A 22,865-nucleotide genomic window follows, 5' to 3' on the forward strand; every position below is an offset into this window, starting at 1 on the left:
GGGAGTATAAATGTCCCCAAAATTGGTTAGTGAATAAAAATCAACCAAAATTATTTCATAAAAAGAAAGTAATACATTACATCAAAGAACCTGATTTTCCAGCTCTGGGATATAGGTTCTGTCTTAGGCCATTCATGCTGCTGTAGCAAAAATGCTACCGCCTGAACATTTTTAAACAACAAGCATTTATTTCTCAATTCTGCAGGCTGGGAAGTCCAAGATCAAGGCACAGATTCGGTATCTGGTGAGGGCCCACTCCTGGTTCAACAGCAGCTGTCTTTTTACTGTCCTAACATGGCACAAAGGGTTAGGGAGCTTTCCAGGGTCTCTTTTATAAGGGCACTAATTCCATTATTGAGAGCTCCACCTTCATGACCCAGTCACCTCCCAAAGACCCCACCTCTAAACACCCCCACATTCACATAGGGGACTAGGTTTCAGCAGAGGAAGTTTGAAGGAAGCAGGCATTCAGGCTATGGCAGTTCCCAAGGGACTCTGTGTTCCCTTGAGCTTTATTACCTAACTCCAGAGCTTTCCAGCAACTAGAGATCTCCTAAACTGAACTGAAATGGGCTTCCTTAGGCAGAAGGCAGGTGTCCCTAGCACCAGAGGAGAACAGGGAGAGGCTGAAGAAGCATGAGTCAGAGATGTCGAGGGAGTGTTCCTGTATCAGCAGGGGCTGCAGCAGATGACTTCCTGCCCTGTGGGTGTGAGTCTCTTACTAGGGGGGATGCTCAAGCCAGCTGCCAACCCTCTCCCTTCCTTGCCTCTTCCCCGACTGCCCAAAGTGCCCCCAACACTAATAAGAAATAGCACTGTGACAAACAAGTGGTAGGTTGTGACCTGGAAACTGAATGTCTGCCTAATACCTCACTGTGAGGCAGGTGCACAGAAATATCCTAAAATGTCACATTTGTTTTATTTACCACAGGCTCACTGCTTCTGGATGGCAGTCTCTGGAAAATCCTAAGAGTGATTCTTCACATGCCAGACATTGTAGAGGCTGGGCACCATCACACTGACATGTAAAAATGAGCCATAACATAGTCCTATCATCATCCTTCTGAGTTCACAGATGAACATACGGCAACTTTGAGGAATTAAAAGACTCATCTGAAGCTACATAGCTAATTAGTAACCAAAAGTACACTTGAATCCAAGCAGGCCAACTCAAAAGCCACACCAGTGCCCCCCCAGCCTGGAGGATGCTGATGGTGCTGGTCCAAAGACTACACTGGGCGGCCAGGCGCTGCACTGTCCTGCCTCCCAATCGAGTGCCTCGCCATACAGCACCTACCACAAGCCAGGCAGTGCACAAGATGCTCTATAGACTTTATTCCCTTAATTTCCACAACCATCCTGTGAGGTAGATATTATTATAATTCCCATTTTACCAAAGGGAAAAATGAGCCACAGAGCTGCGTGCTTACCCAAAGCAAGCTGATCTAAGAGGCAGAGGTGGGATTCACATGCAGGTCTGACCAAGCCCCAAACTGTTTTCTTTGTCCTTCACCAGGCTGCTCACATCTACTTGTCCCCATGGGAACTGCCAGGTTTACTTACAGTGTGGCAGTTCATGGATCGGGAAATGAAATATCCCCCAGGAAAATTAGGAGGCCACAGCCTCCTGCATGACCAAAGAAGAAATAATGCTCCAAACTGTGGTGTGATCCTTTGCTTTTGACAATTCTCCCAAGAAAAGATGCATTATTTTAGTTTATCGTTTTAAATAAATTCTCAACAAGCTATTTACCTGTCAATCTGCATCTGTGGAGGCTGTTTTTGTAACAGCAGATAAATGAGCAATTAGAGACTTTAAAAGGCTCTTAAATGTGGTAGAACTTATAAATCTGAACTCCCAAGGACAGTAAATGTCAGATCAAATAGCTTCAGTATATGTTTCCTTTGTTTCAACAGCCGTAATATGGCACTCCTTATCCTAGTCTGAGCACACCTGCCTTTCAGCAAGAGGTGATGGGAAAATTAGGGACCTGGGATATATAGGTCACTGCATTCTAGACCCTACTGTCTTTGGATGACCTTGACCAAGTCAACATTTCTCTCAGTCATTTGTTAATAAAATGAGATGGTTGAAGCTAGGATATTATTACGAGCTCTCCAAGTTCTCCAATCAAAAGATTTGGCTTCACAAATCTAGTGATTTGGCTATGCATAGCCTTATTCTTACCATTTCCTAGATAGGACCCTAAACAATATCAAGTGTAGCCCTCAATAAATATTAGTTATCATGTCATCATCGTTACTATTTGATGAAGTCAGAAAGTCTTTCTGTAACAAAAGAAGCAGAACCAGGATCTAAAATTCCACCAGAGAAACTCATTTCTTTGGTTTTAAAGGGTTTTGAAATATTTCAGACAGAAGCAATGCACTAAAACAACAAATTGTTTTTGAGAAGCAGAGACCTTTTTTTTTTTTATAAAAAAACTCTCTAATGGGCCCCTATATGCAAACCACAGACTCTGAGCTTTTGTGGGCAAAGTGGGGAATGGAGCAGGGCCAGGGGTCATGGGCGGGGAAACCCGGGAGTTTCTCCACTCAGCGGTTCCTTCACCCTCACGTGGGCTGCAAGGCCCTGCCTCAAAAACCCAGGATTCCTCAGAAGACCATTCAAGACTCATTTCCTTAAGCCAATACCAGCTCACAGTCTTTAAAGATTAAAGAGCCAATAGAGATTAGGATGAGTGACTGGGAATGGAGAACTGTCAGGTAGGCACAAAGAAGGCTAGATTCTAGGGCAAAAGGGAGAGGGGAGAAATGAACCTATATTCAGGCTCTTCTGTCCATCAGGTATTTTGCTAGATTCTTTAAATATGCCATAAGGGAAAAGTGTTTAAATTCTACATATGTACAGAGACCTGGTTTCCATGGCAATCCCTTTCTTGTACACCAGCTTGCATCTCCACTTCTCTACTCAGGACATTGCTGTAGCAAGCCCCCCCACCCCCACCTCTCTTATCTCAGTCGTTTCCCACCTGGATCACAGCCATGGCTTCCTAGCTGTTTCCCCACCCATCCACATTGTGCTTTCAACATAGCCACTCTGCCCAGAGCTATGCCCACAGTAAAGCCAACATCCCCCCTGGGCCTCCCAGCTATCCATGATCTGGGCCGGACCCCATGTGACCTCATCTCCTGGTTCACTCCCTCACACTCTGCTCCAGCTGCACTGGCTTCCTGTTGTTCCTGGGCAATCCCAGGCACACTCCTGCCATGGCGCCCCAGCATGGGCTGACCCCTCTGACTGAGACACAATTCTCCAGACACCTGCATGGTCCACTCCCCATCTCCTCCAAGCCTCCTCTCCAATGCCCCTGTTCAACAAGTTTCCTTGTTTAACGCTGCAGCCCATCCACCCACCCACGTGGACATTCTAGTCTCCCTTCCTGTTATGTTAATTTGTACATTGAAGTCCTAACTTCCAGCAGCTTTGAATGTGACCTTATTTGGAAATAAGGCCTTTGTTGATGTAATTAGTTAAGAGGAGGCAATACTGAAGTAGGTCGGGCCCCTAATCCAATAGGACTGGTGTCCTTACATGAAGGGAAAATGTGGACACTGAGGTGGACATGCACACAGGGAGAACACCACGAGAACCAAAGTCATCCTGCCACAAGCCAAGGAAAGGCCAGAAGCCTGGAGAGGTACCCGGAACAGATCCTGCGCTGGAGCCTTCAGGGTGAGCGCAGCCTTGTGGACACCTTCATCTCAGACCTCTAACCTCCAGAACCGAATGACAATAAATTTCTGTTGTTTATGCCACTCGGTTTGTGATACTTTGTTACAGCAACCCTAGCAAACTGATACATTTCCCCTGCTCTGCTTTTTCTTTTTCCATGGAACTTTCTAATGTATCATGGAATTTATTCATTTACTCCTTTTAATGAATATCGTCTGTCTGTCCCTTCTGCAGTATAATCTCTGAAGGGGCTCAGGACTTGGTTTATTTTGTTCGTTGATGTTTAACATAATGAATTAAGTTAATGTTTTCATGTGAATGAATAAAAGAATAAACTTACTTCCTTTCTTCTGTGTTTTCAAGAAACCATCATAAAATTCTACCTTCCTCATTTATGCTTCAGCTCTCCGACTTATTTTCCCTGACCGATGTCCCTTTCTGGCCTAACCACTGCTCTCACGGCCCCTCTTCCTACCCTTACGGGCAGTAATAGCGTGAGGGTTTATTTTTCACAGTGAGAGGAGTGGGGTCCAAGAGGATGCGTATGCATTCATGTTGCATATATTTAATCCTCACAACAGCCCAGAGAAGCCAACATTGTCATCCTATTTTATGGACCAGGAAACTAAGGTTCATAAAAGTTAAGCAATATGCCCATGGCATCCTGTGCACAAAACATTTAAACATATTGACCTTTCTTCTTCCCTCAGTATGGCAGCATCTGAGGGGGAGAAGCTGTGTCTTCACATCTGTGCAGAGGATCCCAGACTGGGCACATGGTAGCACTCCATGAATGTTCCTGAACCTCCACTGTGACACCACTGGTAGGTGGCAAAGCTGGACTGTAATGCAGCCTGACCCCATAGCCCTGATCTTGCCACACAGCCCGCCCTTCCAGCAAACAGCTTCCTTTTCCTTTTACCAGAGTTTCAGAGCCTCATCTCCCCCATCCACCCCGAACACATTCCCACTCTCCCGGCCCCCAAGTAACCCATGCTAACACCCTGTTGACTGCCCTCCAATATACACATATACAAGTGTGAAGATGTAGAGGGGTTTTTTTGTCTTTATTTTTTAAATGAGGTTTATACATTCATGTGTGCATTTTGCTTTTCTCATTTAATAATATTTCTGAAAACACCTCCAGGTGAACTGGTTTGCCACTAAATCATTCCTCTTAATGATGGTGTGGTATCCCAATTTATTTAACCATATGTCACTGCTGCATATTCAATTTATTTCCAGATTTCTTTTTCTTTTTGTTAGTTTTGCTACATGAAACATCCTTACATGGATAGACTCCCAGAAATGTGATTATTATATTGAAAAATAAATGTGTATGTGCTTCTATTTGGTATAATGGAAATCTTCAAACATAAAGGTAAAAGAAATAGTCTAATGAACTCCATAAACCTATTACCCAGCTTCAACAGTTATCAGCTCATAGCCAGTCTGATTTCATCTGATCCCTTATCCACCTCCCCACAGTCTAGGTTGTTTGGGGGAAACAAATTATTTTATCACATCATCTGTAAATATTTCTGTCTGTATTTTTAAGAACCAAGGACTCTCAAATAATGTAACCACAATCCCACTATCAAACCTTAAAAATTAATAATCATTTCTTCCTAACATACAGTCTCTGGACAGTGTTCAAATTCCTTCAGTTAAACCATAAATACTAAATATGTTTATAGTTTGTTCAAATTGGGAACTTAATAAGTTTGAAGACGTACAACTGGTTAATATGTCTCTTGTTGTTTAGGTCTCTTTTAACTTGTAAAATTTCTTCCTTGTGTGTGTTTGTGTCCCCTGCAATATCTTTGTTAAAGAAAGGTAATTTGTTATATAGTTTTCCACAATCTGCATTTTGAAAATTGCCTAGCCACATATCTGCCCCAACAATTGGTCCTTAGAAGTTTGATCAGATTCAGGTTAGAACTTTTTGCAAGAAGACTTTATAGGTAGTGTTGTGTACTTCCATCAGGGGCACTCAATGTCTGGTTGTCTCTCTTTTGTGCTAATAGCAGTCACTGATGATATTGCTAGATTCACCTTTTCAATAGGAGATGAAAGCAAATGGATGACATCTTAATCCCATCATTCTTTATTATTAGCTGGGATACTTCTATAAAGAGAAAATTCCCCTTATCAACTCACTCATTATCCTGAGGCATAGTTCATATAACAAAGTCTAGATAAACTATTCTTTTCCTTTATTTACCAGGCTTCAAAACAAAAAGTTAGTTTCCTAGTATCCTCTAAATGAGGGTTGTTGGGGGGTTGTTTCGTTTTAGTTATCTTTGTAACTCATAAGTCTTTAAATTTGAATAAAGGGTTAACAAACTCATTCTCTTTCTCTATGGAAAAATTGACCTTGGGTTAACTTTCTAGCTCTGTTTCCCTGGAAACCTAATAAAAGTGGAATGTCATCTATGTTACCAGGCAGCATTGCTTATGGTATAAATGACCTCTAATTAGTTAAACTACACCTAGCCTGGGAGGACTGTGAATTAACTATAACTATCTAGTGAGAATTCATGACTTGAACTGCTCTGAATGCAGTGTATTCTTGTAACTGAGCATGTGCCCTGCTAGGACCCCTGGAAGCTGCTCCCATGGGAGGAAATAAAATATATTTTCTCATAAGGGGAATGGGGCTTATAAATCAGAATGGCTCCCATTCCCATTCACTTGGGCTGGATTCCCCAAGGAGCAAACTATGAGATGCAGATTTATGCACAGGAGGTTTATTGGGGAGGACTCTTAGGGAGTGAGGAAAACAGGATGGTGCAGAGGGAAAAGCTAAACTACAGGAGAGTTGCAACTGTAAACCTCAGCCAGTCCCATAGGACTTCCTCAGTAGCTGGGATGGGCCTTTAAAGTTGCCCCAATTTAGGAAGGGCTGCTCCCTGAATATGGACAGTCTAGGGCAAGGCAGCTCCCCTCCACTGAAAACAATTGCAGAGAAAGAGTCAGGTGTGAACTATAAACAGCCAACACTTCAGACAACTGGAGAGATGAGTGTCTCAGTCTTAACAGGAAACCTGAGTGGTGTGCCATAGCCTCACTATACCCACGCATTTGATCTCCTTCCTTCACCCCTGCCCTCAGCCTGCAGGCATGCTGTCCTTCCTGTCCTTTGTCCTCTGGCAAAGCTAAGTATACTGGTGCCAGAGGGGACCTGTTCCATTTTGTGAAGTGTAGATCAAATTCCACATTTATCTTCTACATTTCCTGCCCCAGACCTGGAATCGCCCATTTCTCCAAAGAGTCCGGTTCTTTTTAGTGATACTCAGAGCCCATAATCTGGGAGACGAGAGGGTTCATTACTGCTGGGTAAGTCATGGTTTCTGGGCCTTTTCAGTGGCCAGAGTTAAGAACTACTTTTTTCAGAAAAAAACACATCATGAGTTGATATTCAGATTTCCAATTCAAATTTAGGACTACAAGATTTTCTTAATTTCAGCAGTCACCCACCTGTATGTCTTTTCTCCCATGCCAAAAGCTGTGACTCTCATTGACACCAACATAATTACTCATTTGCTTTATACACACGTAAGACTTTCAGAATAACAATACCATCACAACCATTAACAATATGATTCTTGAAAGAATTTAAGATTTCTCTTTATTTTGTTTTGTTTCTCCTTTGGGATTAAATCACTGGGGATGTACAATTGCATTAATGTGTTTCAAACTAACTTAAAATAATTCCTCTTTGTATGGTTGTGGCATCAACTCAATTCACAGGTGCATTTGTTTCATTTAATTTTTAGAATTTTTTTTAGTTTAATTTTGTCTTATAATTATGTAAAATAGCTACATGATTTCAAAATCAGTTCTGTAAATGAAGATACACAGTCCCCCTTGACCTCGTTCCTGCAATTCCTCATAAATCTAAGGGTTTTTTGGCTTATCCTTTCATATTGTATGAAAAGATAACCAAGGGACTTAAGACCTTTACTGAAATGAATGGTAGCATATTATATGCACATTTCTACATCTAGAAGTGCACTCAATAATTTAACAATCATTCTGAAACATTCAATAGAGGTCTTTCTCATTCCTTTATACAATTGCATTAAACACTGTTGTGTGGATGTACTGTAGTTTGATTAGTTCCCTATTGATGATATTTGGGTTGTTTCTATTTTGAGTTACCACATATAGTCCTTATACTACCACAAATGAATCTTTTTTGTATTTTTGTCAGTATATCTTTGGGACAGATTCTTATCATTGGAATTGCTGAGTCAACAGGTAGATGTTATTTTGAGAGTTATGTCAAATTCCTCTCCATAGTGTTTGTTCCATTTCTGACATTCTCACCAATAATGTATGAGAACTCCTGTTCTCCTAGAGCTTTGCGAACAGAGTATATTCTCAATTTTTTGAAATTTTGGTAAATTGATGGGTAAAAATTGTATCTCAGTATAGGTTTATTTTGTATTCCATTTGTTATGAGCAAAAGTAAGCAACTTTATATATGATTACAGGCTATTAAAATTTCTTCTGTAAGCTTCATATTCTAAGATCATTTCTCATATTTTAAACTCATAGGCAGGAACAATCTATTCCATCTAAAAATTTTAGAAGCCCTTAGGCATTATGGATATCAAATCTTTGTTTATGATACAGGTTTCACAGTTTTTGCGGTTCATCATTTGTCTTTCTACTGTCTTAGTGGTTGGTAAGTTTGGTATTTTTGTGGGCATTTTTATTATTTTTATATTTATGGATTTTTTTATTTTTAGTTTTCTATTAGAGTATTATTGATATACACTCTAATGAAGGTTTCACATGAAAAAACAATGTGGTCATAACATTTACCGATATTATCAAGTCCCCACCCATACCCCAATGCAGTCACTGTTCATCAGTGCAGCAAGTTGCCAGAGATCCACTATGTCCCTTCTCTGTGCTGCACTGTTCTCCCCGTGACCCCCCCACACCATGTGTACTAAACATAATACCCCTCATCCCCCTTCTCCCTTCCTTCCGACCCACCCTCCCACAACCCTCCCATTTGGTAACCACTAGTTCATTCTTGTAGTCTCTGAGTCTGCTGCTATTTTGTTCCTTCAGTTTTGCTTCATTGTTATACTCCACAAATGAGGGAATCATTTGGCACTTGTCTTTCTCCACCTGGCTTATTTCACTGAGCATAATATCCTACAGCTCCATCCATGTTGTTGCAAATGGTAGGATTTTTTTCTTTCTTATGTCTGAATAGTATTCCATTGTGTTTATGTACCACATCTTCTTTATCCATTCATCTACTGATGGACACTTAGGTTGCTTCCATTTCTTGGCTATTGTAAATAGTGCTGCGATAAACATAGGGGTGCAGATGTCTTTTTGAGTCTGAGAAGTTGTATTCTTTGGGTAAATTCCAAGGAGTGGGATTCCTGGGTCAAATGGTATTTCTATTTATAGTTTTTGAGGAACCTCCATACTGCTTTCCACAATGGTTGAACTAGCTTACATTCCCACCAGCAGTGTAGGAGGGTTCCCATTTCTCCACATACTCGCCAGCATTTGTTGTTCTTAGTCTTCTCGATGCTGGCCATCCTTACTGGTGTGAGGGGATATCTCATGGTGGTTTTTATTTGCATTTCCCTGGTGATTAGTGATGTGGAACATCTTTTCATGTGTTCGTTGGCCATCTGAATTTCTTCTTTGGAGAACTTTCTCTTCATATCCTCTGCCCATTTTTTGACCAGGTTATTTGCTTTTTGGGTGTTGAAGCATGTGAGGTCTTTATATATTTTGGATGTTAACCCCTTGTCGGGTATGTCATTTACAAATATATTCTCCCATACTGTAGGATGCCTTTTTGTTCTTTTGATGGTGTCCTTTGCCATACAGAAACTTTTTAGTTTGATGTAGTCCCATTAGTTCATTTTGGCTTTTGTTTCCCTTGCTTGAGGAGATGCATTTAGGAAGAAGTTGCTCATGCTTATATTCAGGAGATTTTTGCCTATGTTGTCTTCTAAGAGTTTTACGGTTTCATGACTTGCATTCAGGTCTTTGATCCATTTCAAGTTTACTTTTTTTTTTTCAAGTTTACTTTTGTGTATGGGGTTAGATAATGATCCAGTTTCATTCTATTGCATGGAGCTGTCCAGTTTTGCCAACATCAGCTGTTGAAGATGCTGTCATTTCCCCATTGTACATCCATTGCTCCTTTATCAGATATTAATTGACCATATATGGCTGGGTTTATATCAGGGCTCTCTAATCTGTTCCATTGGTCTATGGGTCTGTTCTTGTGCCAGTACCAAATTGTCTTGATTACTGTGGCTTTGTAGTAGACCTTGAAGTTGGGGAGCATAATCCCTCCAGCTTTGTTCTTCCTTCTCAGGATTGCTTTGGCTATTTGGGGTCTTTTATGGTTCCATATGAATTTTAGAATGATTTTCTCTAGTTCATTGAAGAATGCTGTTGGTATTTTGATAGGAATTGCATTGAATCTGTAGATTGCTTTAGGTAGGATGGCCATTTTGACAATATTAATTCTTCCTATCCATGAGCACGGGATGTGTTTCCATTTATTGGTATCTTCTTTAATTTCTCTCATGAGTGTCTTGTAATTTCAGAGTATAGGTCTTTCTCTTCCTTGGTTAGGTTTATTTCTAGGTATTTTATTACTTTTGATGCAACTGTGAATGGAATTATTTTACTGATTTCTCTTTCTGCTAGTTCATTGTTAGTGTATAGGAATGCCACGGATTCTGCATATTAATTTTGTATCCCGCAACTTTGCTGAATTAAGATATTAGTTCTAGTAGTTTGGGAGTAGAGTCTTTAGGGTTTTTTTATGTACAATATCATGTCATCTGCAAACAGGGACAGTTTAACTTCTTCCTTGCCAATCTGGATGCCTTTTATTTCTTTGTGTAGTCTGATTGTCATGGCTAGGACCTCCAGTACTATGTTGAATAGAAGTGTGGAGAGTGGGCATCCTTGTCTTGTTGCCAATCTTAAAGGAAAAGCTTTCAGCTTCTCACTGTTAAGTATAATGTTGTCTGTGGGTTTGTTATACATGCCTTTATTATATGCAATAAATAGGTAAGCCTATATTGCAATATACTTTCCCCTTAGCATGGCCTTTGCAGCATTCTACAGATTTTGCAGTGTTGAATTATTGTTGTCATATGTCTCCACATATTGCTTGATTTGTTTTTATTTGGTCATTGATCCATTGGTTATTTAGGAGCATGTTGTGAAGCCTACATGTGTTTGTGCAATTTTTCATTTTCTTTTCATAATTTATTTCTAGTTTCATACCTTTGTGGTCTGAGAAACTGGTTGGTACAATTTCAATCTTTTTGAATTCACTGAGGCCCTTTTTTGTGTGTGTGGCCTAGTATATGATCTACTCTTGAAAATGTTCCATGTGCACTTGAGAATAATGTGCATTCTGATGCTTTTGGGTGTAGAGTTCTGTAGATGTCTGTTAGGTCCATCTGTTCTAATATGTTGTGCAGTGCCTCTGTCTCCTATTTATTTTCTGTCTGGTTGATCTGTCCTTCAGAGTGAGTGGAGTGTTGAAGTCTTCTAGAATGAATGCATTGCATTCTATTTCCCCTTTTAATTCTGCTGGTATTTGTTCCACATATGTGAATGATTCTGTGTTGGGAGCATAGATATTTATAATGGTTTTATCTTCTTGTTGGATTGACACCTTAATCATTATGTAATGTCCTTCTTTGTCTCTTGTGACTTTCTTTGTTTTGAAGTCTATTTTGTCTGATACAAGTACTGCAACTCCTGCTTTTTTTCTCCCTATTAGTTGCATGAAATATTTTCTTCCATCCCTTCACTTTTAGTCTGTGTATGTCTTTAGGTTTAAAGTAAGTCTCTTGTAGGCAGCAGACAGATGGGTCTTGTTCTTTTATCTATTCAGTGACTATGTCTTTTGATTGGTGCATTCATTCCATTTACATTTAGGGTGATATTCAATAGGTATGTACTTATTGCCATTGCAGGCTTTAGATTCGTGGTTACCAAAGGTTCAAGGTTAACTTGTTTACTATCTAAGAGTCTAACTTAACTCACTTAATATGCTATTACAAACACAATCTAAAGGTTCTTTTTTTTCTCCTCCTTTTTCTTCCTCCTCCATTCTTTATGTTTCAGGTATCACATTCTGTACTCTTTGTCTATCCCATGATTGATTTTGAAGATAGTTAATTTAATTTTGCATTTGCTTAGTAATTAGATGTTCTTCTTTCTTTACTGTGGTTTTATTACCTCTGTTGACAGCTATTAAACCTTAGAAACACTTCTATCTATAGCAGTCCCTCTAAAATACACTGTAGAGATGGTTTGTGGGAGGTAAGTTATCTAAGCTTTTGCTTATGCTTATCTGAAAATTGTTTAATCCCTCCTTCAAATTTAAATGATAGTCTTGCCAGATAAAGTAATCTTGGTTCAAGGGCCTTCTGCTTCATGGCATTGAATACATCATGCCACTCCCTTCTGGCCTGTAAGGTTTCTGCTGAGAAGTCTGATAATGGCCTGATGGGCTTTCCTTTGTACGTGATCTTATTTCTCTCTCTGACTGCTTTTAATAGTCTGTCCTTATCCTTGGTCTTTGCCATTTTAATTACTATATGTCTTGGTTTTCTCTTCCTTGGGTCCCTTGTGTTGGGAGATCTGTGCATCTCCATGGCCTGAGAGACTATCTCCTTCTCCAGACTGGGGAAGTTTTCAGCAATTACCTCCTCAAAGACACTTGTGGAAAGCAGGGATCCATATCCAGTTGCTCTGGGACAAAAGAAAGGCAGGCAGCCTGAGAGACTGCCTAACCAGGAAGCCTTAGCAAGAGGGTTGCTATAGGGACAAGGATTGCACAGAGTTTACTGTGCAATCCCTTTTTCTATCCCTTTTTCTCTCTCTTCTTCTTCTGGTATCCCTATAATACAAATATTGTTCCATTTGGATTGGTCACACAGTTCTCTCAATATTCTTTCATTCTTGGAGATCTTTTTTTCTCTTTGTGCCTCAGCTTCATTGTATTCCTCTTCTCTAGTTTCTATTTCATTTATCATTTCCTCCACTGTATCTAATCTGCTTTCAATACTACTCTTCAACAATTGGTTCTCTGACAGGAATTCATTCCTGAGTTCCTGAATATTTTTCTGTACCTCCATGAGCATGTTAATGATTTTTATTTTGAACACCCTTTCAGGAAGAGTCATGAGGTCAATGTCACTTAAATCTTTCTCAGGAGTTATATTAATAATTTTACTCTGAACCAGGTTCATTTGGCATTTCATATTTGTATGTGGCACCCTCTAGTGCCCAGAAGCTCTACTCTCTGGAGCTGCTCAGCTCCTGAAGCAATGTCAGGGGTCACAGGGGAGTGGTATTGGTGCCTGGGGGGAGGAAAGAGCTGTTTCCTGCTTCCTGACTGCTTTGCCTGTCTCCACTGCCTGAACCAGTGGGCCAAGCACACAGGTATAAGCCTCTATACTTTACATTTGTAGTTGCTGTAGACAGGTCTTCCCTCTTGCTGGCCTAATGCCAGGGTAGGGTTTGCCAGTTTGCGAGCCAGGTGGAGCTGGCTGGGAGAAAGGCACAGTAGGCTGCATATCATGAAGGAGGTCCTTGGAGCTGTGTAGCCAGCCAGGAAGCTGGAGTGCCTGAAGATGGTGAAAGCTCCCAACCTGCTGGGCAGAGTGCCCCAGGACAATTTTGTCTACCTGTCTTTTCTCCTGAGCAGTAAACTCTGTGCAATCCTTGTCCCTATAGCAACCCTCTTGCTAAGGCTTCCTGGTTAGGCAGTCTCTCAGGCTGCCTGCCTTTCTTTTGTCCCAGAGCAACTGGATATGGATCCCTGCTTTCCACAAGTGGCTGGAATCTCAGTCTCTCCAGGAACTCTGCCTGTCTTAGCTTTCCAACCCCCTAATCACAAGAGTACTATGCAAGCACCATGAAATGTAGGTTTGTGCTCCCAGAGTTGATCTCTGGAATTAGGTAGGGCTTGGGTTTCATGGGGCCACAGCTTTGGTATGTTACCCTTTTCCATGAGATTTATTCTTTTCTCCAGGTGTATGCAGTCTAGTGCAGTCCTCTTTCCTGCTGCTCTTTCAGGATTAGTTGTACTAATTATATTTTCATATTACATGCAGTTTTAGGAGGAAACCTCTGTCTCACCTCTCATGCCACCATCTTTAATCCTCTTGTGTTTATTTGTTCAGTCTTTTTAAATATTTTAATTTATGTAATAAAATTTATGAATCTTTTTGCCTTATTGCTTTTGCATTTTGTCATAATTAGGAAGGTTTTCCCCACTCCCATGTTATAAAACAATTAACTTTTCTTCTATTATTTGTGTAATTTCATCTTTTACCACATTGTAATCTCTGATCCATTCAGAATTTATCCTCGTGTGAGGAATGGATCCGCATTTTTTAATATAAGACTACCCAGTCTTCCTAACTCCATATTTTAAATACCTTGTCTTTTCCCACAGTGATTTGAGATGCTGCCTTTATATACAGATTAAATTTCCATATGCAGTTTGGTCTATTTGGGTTTTTCTTTCTTCTTCCAGTGGTCAGTCTATTTCTTCACAAACACCAATACTGTTTTACTTATAGAGGCATTATAATACTTTTTTTTAATATTCAGTACGAGTCTCCTTTAGTTCTACTCTCCATCAGTTTTCCCATCTATTCTTGTTTCTTTGTTCTTCCAAATAAACATTATAACCAATACTTATAGCTTCAGAAAAGAATTCTGATATTTTTTACTGGAATTGAGTTGAATTTGCTAATTTAAGGAACTGAAATCTCTATAGTGCTCTTTTCCTATCCATGAATATAGTACATATTTCCATTAGCTCAAATCTATATTTGACACTTTCAAGAGTGTTTCATATCTTTCCTCATATAGGTTTTGAAATTATCTGGTCGAGTTTACACCTAGGTAGTTTTTTTGTTTTTTGTTTTTGCTTTGTTTGTGACTGTAAATTGGTTATTTTATTTTACATCTTGTTGTTACTTGTATATATGAAAGTCACTGATTTTTGTATGTTGATTTTGTTTTTTACTCCAGCTTTATTGAGGTATTATTGACAAATAAAATTATACATATTTAAAATGTACAACATAATGACTTGATATACATATACATTGTGAAATGATTACTATAATCAAGTTCATTACTACCTCCAAAACCTTTGGTGTGATGAGAATGCTTAAGCTCTAATCTCTTAGCAACTTTCAAGTATTCAACATGATATTATTAACTATAGCTGCCATGCTGTACATTAGATCGCATAACTTATATATCTTATAAATGTAAGGTGTACTCCCTGACCAACATCTGCCCATATCTCCTACCTCCTAAACCTTAGAAACTACCATTCTACTGTTCATATGAGTTTGACTTTTTTTTTGTTTTTTTTTGATTCCTCATATAAATGAGATCCTATAGTAATTGTGTTTCTCTGTCTGACTTATTTCATTTAGCATTATGTCCTTTAGGTTCATCCATGTTGTTACAAAGGGATTTCCTTCTTTTCATCAGTGAATAGTATTCCACTGAATGTGTGTGTATCTCTGTGTACATATGTATACAGTACATCTTTTTTATCCATTTATTCATGGAGCACTTAAGTTGTTTCCATATCTTGACTACTGTGAATAATGCTGCAAAGAACATGCATTTCCTTAAGCTGTATAACCAAAAGTGGAATTTCTGGATAATCTGGTAGTTCTAATTTTAATTTTATGAGTAAACTCCATACTATTTTCCACAGTGGCTGCACCATTTTGCATTCCTACCAACAATATACAATGATTCCCTTTTCTCCACATCCTCAGCACTTGTCATCTATTGGTCTTTTTAGAATAACCATCCTAACTGATTTGAGGTGATATATTATTGTAGGTTTGATTTACATTTCCCTGATAATTAGCAATGTTGAGCAGATTTTTATATGACCTGTTGGCCATCTGTATGTCTTCTTTGGAAAAAATGTCTATTTGGGTCTTTTGCCCATTTTTTAATTGGATTATCTGGTTTTTTGCTCTTGAGTTCTATGAGTTCTTCATATGTTTTTGAAATTAACCCTTTATCAGATATGTCATCTGAAAATATTTTCTCCTATTCCATAGGTTTCCTTTTCACTCTATTGATTGTTTCCTTTGCTGTGCAGATGCTTTTTAGTTTGATGTAGTCTCACTTGTCTAATTTTGTTTTTGGTGCCATATGCAAAAAAATCATGTAATGATCTCTCTCTTCACAGGTGACATGAACTGTTACATATACATATATATCTGTGTGTCTATATATATATATATATATATAGACACACACACACAAACACACATATAGTCCTTTAAAATCAACAACAAAAAAAGACGAGGTAACAATGAGTTCATCAAAGTTGCCGGATACAAGACCCATGCAGAAAAATCAGTTATATTTCTGTACACTTGTTAGTTTGAAAACTCCTTGGGAGCTTCCAACATGTAATCTGAAACTGGGCCCTCTTATTTGGAGGAGAGGGAGAGACTGAAGAAAGAGACAGGCTCCTCCAGGTTGGCAGGTGGCAGGTTAAATAAGCAAGGGAACCTACTCTGAGGCTTATCTTAGGCAGCCACAACATGAGAAGATCTTTGCACTCACTCCAGCACATGTTAAAAATTTATATAGAGGCCTTAACTAGGGTTCAGTCATGTATACCATCCAGACAATCTTAATACCACATCACTATCTCAAGGCTCTGTCCTTGGGGCAACTTCTGGGAGCAGAACAGGCAAGCAGACTACACATTCCTAGACGAGGGGAGGGTGTGAGGAGCCTCCAGTTGCCCAGGTCCAGCTCACAAGTCAACCAGTGGTTATGTCTTCCCAATGACCTCCCCCAACATCACTAACTATGAGCAATCTAAAACTAAAATTCAGAAGACAATTCCATCTAAGGTAGTATGAAAAGAATAATATACTTAGGAATAAATTTAACCATAGAAGTATAAGACTTACACACTGAAAACTAAAAAATGTTGTTGACAGATATTGAAGAAGGTGTAAATAAACAGAAGGACATCTTATGTTCATGGATTGGAAAACTTAATATACTTAGGATGACAATGCTCCCCAAATTTATCTACAGATTAATTGCAATCCCTATCAAGATTCTAATGGACTTTTGTGCAAACTAGAAGAGCTGATCCTAAAATGTATATGAAATACAAGAGACTCATAATATCCAAGACAATCTCTAAAAGAACAAAAGTGAGGCACTCACCATTACCAAGTTCAAAACTTACTACAAAGCTGCAGTAATCGGAGCAGTGTGACTGGCATAAGAATAGACATATAGATCAAAAGAACAGAGCCCAGTAATAAACTACACATGTATGGTCAATTGATTGTCTCACATCAAATGCAAAAACTAATTCAAAATGGATGAAAGACTTAACTGTAAGAGCACAAATTATAAAACTATTAGGAGAGAATATAGGTATAAATATCCATGATTTTGGATCAGGCAAAAAGGACAAGCAGCAACAACAAAAATATAGTTAAATTAGACTTCATCAAAATTAAAACTTTTGTGCTTCAAAAGACACAATCAAAAAAGTGAAAAGACAAGCCATAGAATGGAAAAAATATTTACAAATCATGTGTCTGATATGGGTGTATTGTCTATTTTGTACAAAGAATTCTTACAACTCAGCAATAAATAAAAACTCACTTTTTAAATGGTCAAAGGATCTGAATAGACATTTCTCTAAAGAAGATACTATAAGCACATGAAAAGGTCCTCAACACCATTAACCACCAGGGAAATGCAAATCTAAACCACAATGAGATCCCACTTCATACCCACTATGAAGGCTATACTAATCATAATTTTAAAAGAACAAGTTTTGGTGGGGATGTAGAGAAATGTAAAAATGTAAAATGGTGCAGCCATTTTGGAAACAGTTTGGCATTTCCTCAAAAAAATATAGAGTTACTGTATGACCCAGAAATTCCACTCTCTAGGTACATACCCAAGAAAATTGGAAACACGTTCATACAAAAACTTGCACACAAATGTTCACAGCAACATTACTCACAATAGCCAAAAGGTGGAAAAAACCCAAATGGCCAACAATAGGTAATGATAAACAAAATGTGTTATATCCATACAACATTATGCAGCCATAAAAAAATGAAATATTGACACATGGCTAAAACATGGATGAACCTTGAAAACATTACATAAGTGAAAGAAGTTGGATACAAAAGACCAAATACTACAATTCTGTTTATATGAAAAGTCCAGAATAGGCAAATTGATAGATACAGAAAGTAATTAATGGTTACCAGAGCCACAGAGAGAGGGCATAGCCAGTGACAGCTAATGGGTACAGGGTGTCTTTCTGGGATGATGAAAATGTACTAGAATTAGGTAGTGGTAATAGTGGCATGATCTTGTGAATATACTAAAACCCACTGACTTTTTCATTTCTTAAATGGTGAACTTAATGGTAAGTGAATTATATCTCAATTTAAAAAATTAAATTAAATTTTTAAAGAAACAAGAGGGAGCCTTGCACAGACCAATGATGAAAATGTACTATAAACTCAGGAGTTTAACTCAAACCTCTGTACCTGGAGGATAGAAAGGAATACTGGTAAAATTGAGTGTGGGAAATCATATAGGGAGAAAGTGCCTCTCATACATTGTTGGTGTCAGTATAAACTGGCATGTTCTTTAGGTAAGCCATTTAGTTGTATCTATAAAATATAATAATAATAAAGCACATATTCTATGATCCAGGATTTTCATTTGTAGGAGCTAAAGTCAATGTGTGGTGGGTACAGTTAGCACACAGTGAATGTTCTTGCCTATAACAAGGTGCTGATTACAGGGAGAGATAATAAATTGTGCCATAAATTCCTGCGGCCAAATTCAGGTCTCACTTCTCCTTTTTGGAAAAAGAATAAGTCAATGTTTACACCATAGGGTGATTTGGCCATGAAATTTCTGCACTGTTAATGTTTGCAAGCTACATAAACTGGAAAGCAAGATTCTCCCCTAAAATATAAGGTTGTTTCCAGAGATACAGAGCATATACTAAAAGAAGAGTTAAAGACTCTCTTCTAGAGTTCCAGCCTGTTGATAACAGGGATACAGTGGGGTGGGAGTAAAAGGGGGGCAGGAAACAGTTTGAGCCTCAGCCAAACCCCTTGAAGCTGCAAAAAGCCAAGAAATATTCTGTGACTTACGCATGAGGCCCAATAAAAATCAGCAATGACCATACAGCCATTGGCAAACAATGACTACTAACAGAGGTGATGGCGTGAGCCTGTATCATTTGTTTTTCTTTAATTCTTCCTCCAAATGGTGACTCCCTTTAAATACAGCGTTACTGTTATTTGTCAACACTGCGCCTGGATCATCAAAAAAGAGTTCTATCAATGCAGAAAAGGCACACAGAAAGGAGCATGATGTCGGCCTACTCTTCCAATGAATCTTACCCAAGCCTTTCAGCCCATGAAGACATACTCTGAAGTCAACTTGCCCGAGTGGCAGGGAAAGGGCCAAGCAGTGAGAACTAGCCCCTGAAATCCACCCCACATACTGAAAGGTGGCAAGTGACAGCTAATCCTCCAGGATGCTCACTGCATTGTCGTTCCTCAGGAGCTGGTCCTACGCAAGCACGAAGGGTCATCAGCCTCCCCCTCCACCAGCCCCAGCGTGGTGAGATGTGGGGGTCGGGGGAGGGGTGGGCAGGGATTGTGACATAAACAAACGGCCTCAGGCTGGTCTATGTAAATGCCGGCGCTGGAGCTTCCTGGTGAACACACCGCCTGCGCAGGCCTCTAGCAGCCAACCTCTCGCTGACAGCCTCCGCGGGCACCGGGGCAGCAGGCGGCGCTCCAGGAACCGAGAGCGGTGCTGGTGGAGGAGGCGGCCGAGCCCTGGGGCAGGCGACAACCATATAGGCGTCATGGAGACCACCGCGTGTGTCTGCTCTCCCTGCTGCACGTGGCAGAGATGCTGTCCTGAGCTGTGCTCCTGTCTGTGCTGCAAGTTCCTCTTCACCTCTGAGCGGAACTGCACGTGTTTCCCCTGCCCCGACAAGGACGAGCGCGACTGCCAATGCTGCCCCAGCACCTGCGCCGAGAACCCCAACCGCCACTGGTGCTGCTGCTCCTGGGCCAACGACCCCAACGGCAAATGCCGTGCACAGCCAGCAGCGACCTGCGCTGCTGCTACTACGAGAGCTGCTGTTGCCACAGGGCCACAGTCGCCTTTCCCCGGGGCCGCCTGCGCAGCATCCGCACCTCGTATGTGCCTCGCCCGCGTACGCGACCCTCCCCGACAGCCGGGGCCCTGCGTCTGCGCTGGCCGCCTCGGGTCTGTGCCCTCCGCCTCTCCGTCTGCAGGGAGGAGGCCCGGAGTGTCGTCGCGATTAAGTGCGTCCTCACAGCCGCTCGGCGTGGAGAGACCTGAGTTCTAAGCCCAAACTCAGCAGCTGCGCGAAGGAGCACCGCGCGCTCCTGAACTCGAGCGCGGATCCTCCGCCTGCAGCAAAACAGTCCTAGCTGCTGCAGCTTAGGCAATTTGCCCACGGACCCTCGCCCCGTGCCGTCACACCAAAGAGGAAATAAGCCTTTGAGAGGTTAAGCTGCAGAGGACCACACAGCTAGTAAGATGCAGTCAGAATCTGAACCCAGACTCTGCGTTTTTAACTGTTGCAAAATGGAGGGCATAATGCCTGCTGTGGTGAAGTGGGTATGCAGATGAATGCCTGTGCTTTGCAATCTGTTATGAGCTACAATGTAAATTCTCTTCCTCCTCTTCCTCTAAGCTCTTGATATCTGTAGCACTTACTGGAAAAATTCATAACTTCCACAAGCCACTTTCGTCCCATATGGTCCATGTAAGTTCCCCAGATGGCCATGAACTCTTGCCAACCTTCTCTTTGTTCCTATCCAGAAGCTGTGGGACATGGGGTCCCAGTCATGCCCCTGGACCTTTAACCCTCTGTGTCAGGCGCTGTGTATCCTCTTCCCACTCTGACCAAGGCAGACTTTGTACGTCACACCTGAGGGAAGTCTGGAGTAGCAGGGGCAGACTTCTTAGAGTAAGAAGGATCAAAGCTTCAAACTATAAGATGACAGCATTTGGAGGGGCAGTTTCATAGCCTTTCAAGGCTGCAAAAACAGTTCTATGAGCAAAGGTTCAGTGGATTCAGGGGAAGAGTATGATCCACCCTGCAGTTCAGCACTTGATAGATGCTTAATAAGTGTTCGTCTCCACTCGTGGACCCCTCCCAGAGGGTGCATGAGTGGAGGACTCAGGGATCTGGATGGCAAGCCAGAAGCTCTAAGCTGCGGAACGTAGCATCCACACTGCTCTCTCCTCTCAAAGGCCCCATTTTCTGCACATCAGCCATGGAGAGTCCCTGAGCCCTTTTCTGCAGGGAAAGAATGACACTGGCGCCTTGGGAAGATACGTTAGGCCAGCAGCTCCCAACCTTTGCCTGGCATTACCATCACCCAGGGATCTTTAAAAACTGCTGATGCCTGGCCTCTACCCCCAGACACTCTGATTACATTGGTCTGGAGTATGACCTGGGCATCGGAATTGTAAAAGCCCCCACACACACACTGAGTGATTCTAAAGTGCAGAATGGTCTGGAGGTAACAAGGAGAAGCCAGTAAATTTGCCAAGTTAAGAGCCCAGGTACAAGGAACCAGGCCTAAATGGATGAGGAGTGGGGGGCACTGTGCTGAGGAGCAAAAGCCAGATGTCTCAGCCTGAAGGCAAGGCTGCTGGTGACCATTTTGGCAGGGAACCGTGGCTATTGAGTGCTGGGGCCCCAGCCTGAGGCTCTTGGGGGATGAGCACAGGCGCTCTTGCCAGCGTCAGAGCTCTGCCATGGGTGCAGCCCAGGCTCCCTCCCATCCAACCTCCCTCCGGTTGCTGGCCCACTGCCTCCCCTGCTGCTCGTCGCTACACCCTGCTCAGCATCTGGACAGAGCTGCCTTCCCCTAGCTTTGTTCATCCATCTCCACCTTCTTCATCCCTTCTTCTCACCTCCTGTCTCACCTCCACCCCAGCTCCTGGGCCATTGGCCCCTATCTCTCAGCCCTCCCTCCTCCTTCCTGATTTCTCAAGTTGCAATATCTCCCTTTACATTACACTCTGATTCCCAGAGTCCCGCCCTATCATACCAGAGAAGTCCATCCAGCCACTGTGTGTCCACCTGGTCCGCAGCTCCAGGCGACCCCCTGAGGGTTCAGGCAGGAAGCTGGGAAAGCAGAGAGGGAACCGGGCTGAGAACACGGAGGCCCGCAGGCCTGGAGCCCAGCATTCAAATCCCAAGGGAGGAGCTTCCCAGTGGCTGAATGTCTACAAGGGGCACTCTCTGCCACCACAGGGTCACTGATTCCAGCACGCTTAGGCAGCACCTTTGACGGTCTGGCCTGAGACATAGGTCCCTGGCTAAGGGAGTGAGGAAGGAGACAAGAGCACAGAGGGACTGCAAGAAGCCAGGAACAGAAGAGACCAATGCCCAAACAACACTATGTGAACAGAGGAGAAGAAATAGGAAGTCACAAATTGTGTATACGTTTACACCTCTATTGGCACAGCTAACTATTTTTACGGTGATTGTGGCTTCTTAGAACATGCACTTGAATTTTATAAGTATCCTTTTGCTTCATCCTTAGTTCCTACAATTAAATGTATTAAATCAGCCTCAGATAGTAAACAAAGAATCAGCACACACACAACGGTAGAAGCACACATTTTCATGGACTTGTCTTCTTCTACTGTGGACATTAGCTGGCTAGTAGCAGAGGGGAATAGTTACAATGGCCACATTTACTGAATGTTTACTAGGTACTAGCAGTCAGTCACTCATCGCGAATTATCTATCAGGTATGGAGGTGAAGTCCCTGTGAAGGAAGTAGTAGCGTGAGCTTTGATTTACAGATGAGAAAACTGAGAATGAAAAACATCTCAAACAACAAATCTAAAGTGGTGAATTCTATCTAGTCTTCCCCTAGAGCCTAGACCTTAACTCTTAGCTCTTGGTCAGGTGGTCTGAACACACAGGTTCTATGAATGGCTCAGGGACTGACCTCCTGGAGTCCTGGGAAGGACTCCTGATGCATCCTCTTCTGTGTCCCATCCTACC

The 22,865-nt window shown here is 41.4% G+C and overlaps 1 protein-coding gene and 1 long non-coding RNA gene across 3 annotated transcripts in view; one reads left to right on the top strand and one right to left on the bottom strand.

The window, feature by feature from the left end:
- Window positions 1–19,327, bottom strand: part of LOC140848493 (uncharacterized) — a 35,303-nt gene extending 15,976 nt beyond the window's left edge. For both annotated transcript variants that reach the window (XR_012129490.1, XR_012129489.1), the window contains exon 1: window positions 19,192–19,327. This is a non-coding gene — a long non-coding RNA (uncharacterized lncRNA). The remainder of the gene's footprint in view (window positions 1–19,191) is intronic.
- A 337-nt stretch (window positions 19,328–19,664) lies between these two features.
- TRIM42 (tripartite motif containing 42) overlaps window positions 19,665–22,865 on the top strand; it is a 48,515-nt gene continuing 45,314 nt past the window's right edge. The window contains 2 exon segments of the mRNA XM_073232268.1: window positions 19,665–19,896; window positions 19,899–20,004. Coding sequence (XP_073088369.1) covers window positions 19,665–19,896; window positions 19,899–20,004 — 338 coding nt within the window.

Source organism: Manis javanica, chromosome 3 (genome assembly GCF_040802235.1).
Source record: "Manis javanica isolate MJ-LG chromosome 3, MJ_LKY, whole genome shotgun sequence".
In the NCBI taxonomy this organism is placed as follows: domain Eukaryota; kingdom Metazoa; phylum Chordata; class Mammalia; order Pholidota; family Manidae; genus Manis; species Manis javanica.